Below are 8796 nucleotides of genomic sequence, written 5' to 3' on the forward strand. Positions count from 1 at the left end.
AGAAAAAGGTAAACAACGGCAGAACTGGCAGCAGCATTGCCGTCAATGCTTCGATTTGAGTCGATGACCTACTTTGTTGGATCAAGCCTTTCATTCGCCATAAAAGAACTCATCTTAACCCAGTAAGTTTACAAGAGAGACTTGCAGTCACTGTGAGAGTCTGGTATCTGGTTGTCGGCGAACCTGTTCAGGTCTCCCGTTTCCGCTTTGTCGCTCACCGCTGAAAAAAAGAGCCATGCGCGACCTCTGCTCGCGCGCCATAAATCGGGCGTGCCGGCAGGATATTACGTCATTTTGACGTCACGATGGCACGCGCCACCTTGGATGTGTCTAGTGTAAAAGAGCCTTTAGCAGACAGAGAGCAGAGAGGGCGACTCGGCAGTCCACTAACTTGTGGCTCTGTCTAATATAACCAATATAAGCTGCCCTGTTTAGGCTAAAAAACATGCATGCAGGCTAAAATTCAACTGTGTGGTTTTGTCGGGATTAAGCTATAAACAGAGGAAAACTCCGCTAGCTGCTAGGCTAACGTGCAATGGTAAACACACAGAATATGGTACACACACATAGCAGAGCTTGCAAACTGTGGCTTTTTTTTTTCAACAATGCGAACATTGTCAACATAACTCACTGGAAATCCAAAATACTTCCACACCGGCGACTTCAGTGAAAGAGGAGGGGGTTCAAGTTCTGTCGAGGAGGTTGACTTGCAGCACTTCAACACGTGTGTTTTTTTTCCGCTTGACAAGGCAACCGGACGTGACATGGGGGCGTGGCAGCATCGACGATTCCATTTTTTTATTCAAAATTCGAGATTGTGACTTAATTTCGGTCGATTTCGATTTAAAATCGAAATCATGACACCCTTAGTTATTAGACTGCTTGATAATCAAAACCAACTTTAGTTTAGAAGCAAAATGGTGTGTCGGCTCACCTGTTGGTCAAATGGTTGTTGCTGGTCAATCTGAATGGAACCTCATGCTCTGAAACATTTTTGACACTGCACCTTTTCTCCTGCACTATTGTCCTGTACAGATCTGTGTGCATTTAAACACACCTGTACCTGTCATGGTCCAATGACTTTGTTTCATGCACAGTCTGTATCCACCCTTTTTATGACTCTGTTCATGTTCTTAACCTTCTTTTGTCAAGTGTTTTCTTATGACATCATGATGTCACCTGCGTGTTCTAGCCTCTTTTGGCGAAGGCACTCACTAAAGGCTACAGGCTCAATAGTGATGACTCTGCAACAGAGGCATACTGCTGCTAATGCACATTGTGTAAGCTAAGGATTTATGCTGATGGAAGATCAGGCTTAAATTTTGACCCACAAGCAAATATTTTTTAATTGATTAATGCCTTTAACAAATGTTTTCAGCTTGTTAAGGTTCCTCAGGAAACAGGCTTGTGGCGCACCTGTCATTGTACAACGCTCAATATCTATTTTAAATAAGACTCGGAAATATGGTCGTTCATGGTGACACCCATAATTAGATGAGAAGGTCGATATTGATTTAACATCAGTGCATCCAATAGAGAGATACTGCAGATCTGGCACATGTTTAGCATAGCTTAGAGCAAAGACTGGGAAAAGGGGTAAAATACATAATAAGATGCAATGTGTAAACAACACACCCTGGACCTCTCTGTACTCGACACATATAGGTGATTTTGACATTGATCACTCCTTAGATGTGTGTATGATATAAAATAATTGTATTTTCTCAAATATTTTACCTGGTTTTTTTATGTAAATTAAATGTTCACATGAAAGATTGCTATTGTAAAATACATTCTGCACGATAGCAGTTTATATGTCACCCAAGGGTGGCACCGAGCATGGATGTCATTCATGATTGAACTAGGGCTGCAACTTGTTTCATTTCATTTCATTGTCTATTAATCTGCTGATTGAGTTCACAATAGATCAGTTCATTGTTTGGTGTATAAAATATTAGAATATAGAATTTCCCCAAAACTCAAGGTGACCTCTTTAAATTGCTTGTTTTGTCCAACCAACAGTCCAAAACCCAAAGAAATTCAATTTACTAATCTATTAATCAACTCCTTCTTTCAGCTCTAGATTAGACTGTGTTGAGTTTTCAAAGGAATTTTACAGATGAATACCTTTTCACTTAGGTCTCTCTTTAACAGTTGTATGCGTAACTATTGCAACAAAAACCGAGATGCTGAGCATTAGTATGGAGCTCCAGTAACCGGTCCAGTCATTTGTCAAGTAAGTGCAGACACAGAAGCAAAACCTCTGTGAATCAGTGGTCCAAACTCTGAAGTCAGCCAGATTTTCTTTGTTTTAGGAAGCTTGTCTATCCTCAAATAACTTGAGGACTGTTGCTGAAGTCATGGATTAGACTTCTGTGCCAGCATTACCTCAGCTCTCCTGCTTTCCAAATACACATGCACACGCACACACACACACACACACACACACACACACACACACACTAAAAGAGAGCTTACAGCTGTATAAAGGGCTGAGTATGGGCTGTTTTTTTTTGCTCCTGCGTAGATATGCATTATATTGACCTAGCCTATTTCTCTTCTGTTTACTGACGTCATTTAGATCTTGAGTATCACGCTAAATTTCAAGAATAGCTGCAGCATTAAAGGCATAGGCATTTATTCTGACTGTGTTCGGTTTATTTCCTCCAGACTTTTCTCACAACCTTTTGTGGAGGCCAGAGGAGAATAGTTAGGTATAAGGCATTATCTGTCATGGATGAAAACATAAGGAAAGGTAAATTGTTTGTTTCATTGATCATCTCACAACCACCCCAACTGTTAATAGCTCTAAATTGGTTGTTTGCTTGCTGCTTCAGGGGTGGGACTAAAAATGACATCAATAAAGATACAGTGGCTCTGATATAAAATTTAAATCCATTTCCACAACATAATGATGGGACAAAGTGTCAGATTACACCAGCTCTCTCAGGTCAATGGCAAATAAGCAGTCTGTCATTTGATCATCTTAATGCTTTGTACATTTCTGATTAATTGCACGCTGTCTCTCTTTTTTTTTTTTTTTTCTCTCTTACAGAAAGAGATTCAGGCCATGAGCCAGTGTCACCACCCCAACATTGTGTCTTACTACACCTCGTTTGTCGTAAAGGATGAGCTGTGGCTGGTCATGAAGCTGCTCAGTGGTGGTAAGTGCGTGTGTCTTCCAAGGCTTTATTCTTCCATCATCCGTCTTTTAATACACTGCTTTTGACTTCTGTCTTTCCATCTGAATGTCTAGATCGTGGACAGGCAAAAATATCAATCTCCTTTCTTTCTTTTTTGTATACTAATAAAATGCTGTTTGATTAGCTTTGTGAACACATCAAATACAATTTGGTTTGGCGTATACTTCTGGCCTTAGTCATATCAGGGGGGTCCAGAATGTTTGGCAGGGCCCCTCGTGATGAGAGAAGAGCAGTAGGAAGAGCTGGGCTACTTGCTGCCGGCGATGTTAACTGTGATTGTAGGGAATGTGACAGCACTGATCCTCATTGTGTCCCATGTGAGCCATAGCTCTTTCCGGGCTTTAACTCAGAAACAGTGCAGGAGCTAATGACAGGGCAGAGGTAATAACAGCCCGCAGGCTGGCATCATGGCACCCATGTGGCAGCGCTGCAATTAACTAGTGAGAGGAGCATGAAGAGGAGGCCACCATGGAGAGAAAGACCTCAAAATGCAGCAATTGCATCTGCTTCAGATTGTTTTGTTCGTTTTTATTCTCACCAGCAAATGTATTTAAGTATTTGAGGGATAAGAGTTTTTGCAGCAGACCTGTGAGAGCTCACAAACAGCATGTAGATAAAGGCATCCTGTACCAAACATTTGAAAAGCAACGAGCACCGTCTTCAGAGATGAAGACACCCTGATAAGAGCAATGGTCTTCTGTTTACAAAAAGTCAAAGAAATTGCCAGTTGATTCTGTCTTCATCCTGCTTTCAGTCTCACTGCTTTTCAGTCTCACACATAAGCATACAGTAATACATCCACACACTAATTTCCACTCTCTTTCCACCCACACTTGTTCCTCTCAGGCCCCCTGTGTAAACAGCGTCCCACTGTAACCGATAGTGCCCAGGTGGCATGTCTGGCTCCCTCAGACACCCTCGAGTCATGAGCCGCTTGGCATCCGCCTTGCAGCTGGGCCCGGCTGGGGCACAGTGCCCGCCAAGCGACGCTTGAGGAGACGGCCAGCATCCCAGCAGGAGCTGACACCACTTAAAATGGCCTCTTGCGTTCCCCTTATCCTAGTTAAACAGAGGCCCTTGATGTTGAGTTTTATTGTGCGGAGTAATTAAATGATGGCCATGGCAACGTCTGCCATGGAGACAGACCTCAAATGAGGTCGGGTTTATAGACCATCACTACCGGCCCCCGAAGAAGGCCAACCGCTGTCTGCTTCTCTGGCTTGATGGAGCGTAAGAAACCTTCACCCTCCGACTCCTGTCTTGTCTTGTCTTGTGTCTCCTGCTATTGAAAGACTGTAACAGCTTGACGGTTGATCTGACAAAGCACTGACATGTACACTCCTAAAGTACAGGTCTCATTCCTAATAGAGAAGAATGTTGTTAGACCACCACATACTGTAGTACTAGATCACGCTGGTTTGGCAACATAGAAAGTATGTCACTCATGTTACACTGGCAGATACCAGTGCAGCATAATAGTTCAGCAGTTGCCAGGGGGTATGTGGAAAGATTGTGGAGTAGTTCATCTTGTTTTAAAAAATAGAAATTATTTTTTGGTTAAAAAAAAAAATATTTATCCACATATTTTTGTATTAGGAGAAAGATAAACCCACAAATAGTATTACAAATTGGTGTGAGGAAGATACACATTCGTATCGTGATTCAAGCTCTACCGATTCAAAATCGATTCATAGAATTCCAAAAATCGATTCATTTTTTTTTTTTTTAAATTGTATGTCTACTGCAATCACATGATAGATAGATATATACTTTATTGATCCCCAAGGGGAAATTCAAGGTCCCAGTAGCTTACAGACATCACACATAACATACACATACATCATAACAGGATGTTAAAATAACAAATAAACAAATCCACATGAATAATATGGACAATAAAAGATACTAAATAAACTAAATAAAAAATCCACATGAATGTACTAAGGGATGTATAATATATATATATATATATATATATATATATATATATATATATATATATATATATACACATACAGTGAGGAAAATAAGTATTTGAACACCCTGCTATTTTGCAAGTTCTCCCACTTAGAAATCATGGAGGGGTCTGAAATTGTCATCGTAGGTGCATGTCCACTGTGAGAGACATAATCTAAAAAAAAAAATCCAGAAATCACAATGTATGATTTTTTAACTATTTATTTGTATGATACAGCTGCAAATAAGTATTTGAACACCTGAGAAAATCAATGTTAATATTTGGTACAGTAGCCTTTGTTTGCAATTACAGAGGTCAAACGTTTCCTGTAGTGTTTCACCAGGTTTGCACACACTGCAGGAGGGATTTTGGCCCACTCCTCCACACAGATCTTCTCTAGATCAGTCAGGTTTCTGGGCTGTTGCTGAGAAACACAGAGTTTGAGCTCCCTCCAAAGATTCTCTATTGGGTTTAGGTCTGGAGACTGGCTAGGCCACGCCAGAACCTTGATATGCTTCTTACAGAACCACTCCTTGGTTATCCTGGCTGTGTGCTTCGGGTCATTGTCATGTTGGAAGACCCAGCCTCGACCCATCTTCAATGCTCTAACTGAGGGAAGGAGGTTGTTCCCCAAAATCTCGCAATACGTGGCCCCGGTCATCCTCTCCTTAATACAGTGCAGTCGCCCCATCCCCAAAACACCCCCAAAGCATGATGCTACCACCCCCATGCTTCACAGTAAGGATGGTGTTCTTGGGATGGTACTCATCATTCTTCTTCCTCCAAACACGGTTAGTGGAATTATGACCAAAAAGTTCTATTTTGGTCTCATCTGACCACATGACTTTCTCCCATGACTCCTCTGGATCATCCAAATGGTCATTGGCAAACTTAAGACGGGCCTTGACATGTGCTGATTTAAGCAGGGGAACCTTCCGTGCCATGCATGATTTCAAACCATGACGTCTTAGTGTATTACCAACAGTAACCTTGGAAACGGTGGTCCCAGCTCTTTTCAGGTCATTGACCAGCTCCTCCCGTGTAGTTCTGGGCTGATTTCTCACCTTTCTTAGGATCATTGAGACCCCACGAGGTGAGATCTTGCATGGAGCCCCAGTCTGAGGGAGATTGACAGTCATGTTTAGCTTCTTCCATTTTCTAATTATTGCTCCAACAGTGGACGTTTTTTCACCAAGCTGCTTGGCAATTTCCCCGTAGCCCTTTCCAGCCTTGTGGAGGTGTACAATTTTGTCTCTAGTGTCTTTGGACAGCTCTTTGGTCTTGGCCATGTTAGTAGTTGGATTCTTACTGATTGTATGGGGTGGACAGGTGTCTTTATGCAGCTAACGTCCTCACACAGGTGCATCGAATTTAGGATAATAAATGGAGTGGAGGTGGACATTTTAAAGGCAGACTAACAGGTCTTTGAGGGTCAGAATTCTAGCTGATAGACAGGTGTTCAAATACTTATTTGCAGCTGTATCATACAAATAAATAGTTAAAAAATCATATATTGTGATTTCTGGATTTTTTTTTTTAGATTATGTCTCTCACAGTGGACATGCACCTACGATGACAATTTCAGACCCCTCCATGATTTCTAAGTGGGAGAAGTTGCAAAATAGCAGGGTGTTCAAATACTTATTTTCCTCACTGTATGTATGTATGTATATATATATATATATATATATATATATATATATATATATATATATATATATATATATATATATATATATATATATACATACACACACACACACACACATGGGAAAAGTAACTACATTTACATACTGTGAATCGTTTTTTTTTAATCGAGAATCATTTTTGAATCAAAAATCGATTTTGAATTGAGTAGTGAGCCTAAAAATCAATATTGAATCGTGACATTTTCTGAATCATGCACCCCTACTTCACAGGACATGCCTCCCACTGATCTCAGTTAGCGGTAAGACCTTAACTCCATATGTAATGATTTGGAATATGTCAAAAGTATAAAGAACAACTTTCTTGTCAGGCCAACGTGTTTCAGCTTGTGGCCTTAAAGTTGTTCTGTATACGACAAGTGTTCCTGGAGTTTTACCTTCCCTTCTCCATGCACCGTAGAAAGAGGTGAAGTTTTGCCGGAAATCCTTACTCTGCTTCTACAAAAATAGCTAGCAAGCAAGCAAGCAGAAAAGTAAAAAAGATACAAAGATAAGAAGTACTTAAAAAATAGACAAATTGTTGAAACGTTTGCCTTCTGACACGCCAAGTGGTAGAAGTTTGAATAACAACTAGACTGAGCCTGACTGGTCTCGGCATATGCCACTAAAACATGCCATTAAACGCGTTTTGATCTTGGTGTGACTTTACATAGTTTAGCTTATACAACAAAAAAGGCCAACTTTACATGTTACACAAAAAATCAGTGGATTAAAACAGCCATTAGGTAAGAGTCTTACTTTCATATTTGACATTGTTGAATTAAACCACTTTTATAAATTGTTAATAGGAAGTAATTGGTAATATCTCTTAGGTATGTTCATCCAGTGTCTTATTTTTGACTTCATGTCATATGTTGTTCATCCAAATGAGTAGAGCTCTAAAAGTAATCTTCAATCAAGACGGCCCTCCTCTCTGGCAAATCAGTTCAAGCCCAAACCTGTTAAGCTAAACAAGAGTTTTGTGGTAGGCGGTCAATAATAATCGACAGCAAAGGGAAAAATTGCCCCCTAAATTTAAGGCATTTGCCCTATAAAACACGATCAGAATTGTGTGATTGTGTATGTAAATGCCTCCAATTTCAAGTATTGGGGGCAAAAATCACCCAAAATTGCCCAGTGAAGGAATATTTTATTTTCTAACCTGGTGGTAGGTGCGCAGTAGGTTCAGGGCTTTTCAGGAAATCCCTGTTCTGAATGTGACTTATGAACAACTGTTTCATTAGAGCGCCACATGGCCTGTCACTGACTGAATAAACATCAGAGAGACATCCAGTGAAACCCACTGGGACAGAATATGAGTCATGCCAAAGTAAGCAGTGGAATGTGTTCCCAGGAGATTAATGTGCAACCTTCGCCGACCAACTTCCCTGCTGCCGAGCTCAATCGAATGCCACTCAAGAGTGGAATCCAGCTAAAAAGGCAGATTGTGATTGACTGTTTCAATTTAGCATATGAAAAGACTTGGACAGACAGTGGATTTGTCACATCATGATGTGGCCCTCAATTATTGCCAGAATGCTAACAAACAGCTTTGATGGTGACTTCAGGTTTCATAGTTTTAAATATTGAAACTTTAACATGCAACATTACCTCTGTTCGCCTGTCGTTCTTTCCTTCTAAAAAATTGTGTACCTTTAGTAAAAGTTTTGATGGCCCCTACCATGCCCCGCCCTCCCTCTCACCCTCCAACTTTGCTTGGCATTCCCCATCGGCCTTTCGCACAGTTGGCACCAGCTCTCATCTCCTTCGTCCACTTCCCCCTCCTCCCTCCTACCCCCTTTTACTCTCTCATCCTCTCGCTCAGTCTCAGCCCTCCTGCTCTGCTCTGACCAGGGAAATGAAAAGACTGTAAAGGTGATGTTGCTGGATGAAGTAAAGTTAAATTCATGACTTTTACACCATGACGGTTTTTGTTTGAAATATTGAGAGA

At 40.9% G+C, this 8796-nt stretch overlaps 1 protein-coding gene across 2 annotated transcripts in view; it reads left to right on the forward strand.

Moving 5' to 3' along the window:
- oxsr1b (oxidative stress responsive kinase 1b) overlaps positions 1-8796 on the forward strand; it is a 57191-nt gene that overhangs the window by 20381 nt on the left and 28014 nt on the right. For both annotated transcript variants that reach the window (XM_031281983.2, XM_036000972.1), the window contains exon 3: positions 3056-3164. In XM_031281983.2, coding sequence (XP_031137843.1) covers positions 3056-3164 — 109 coding nt within the window. The remainder of the gene's footprint in view (positions 1-3055; positions 3165-8796) is intronic.

This window comes from Sander lucioperca, chromosome 1 (assembly GCF_008315115.2).
Source record: "Sander lucioperca isolate FBNREF2018 chromosome 1, SLUC_FBN_1.2, whole genome shotgun sequence".
Lineage (NCBI taxonomy): Eukaryota > Metazoa > Chordata > Actinopteri > Perciformes > Percidae > Sander > Sander lucioperca.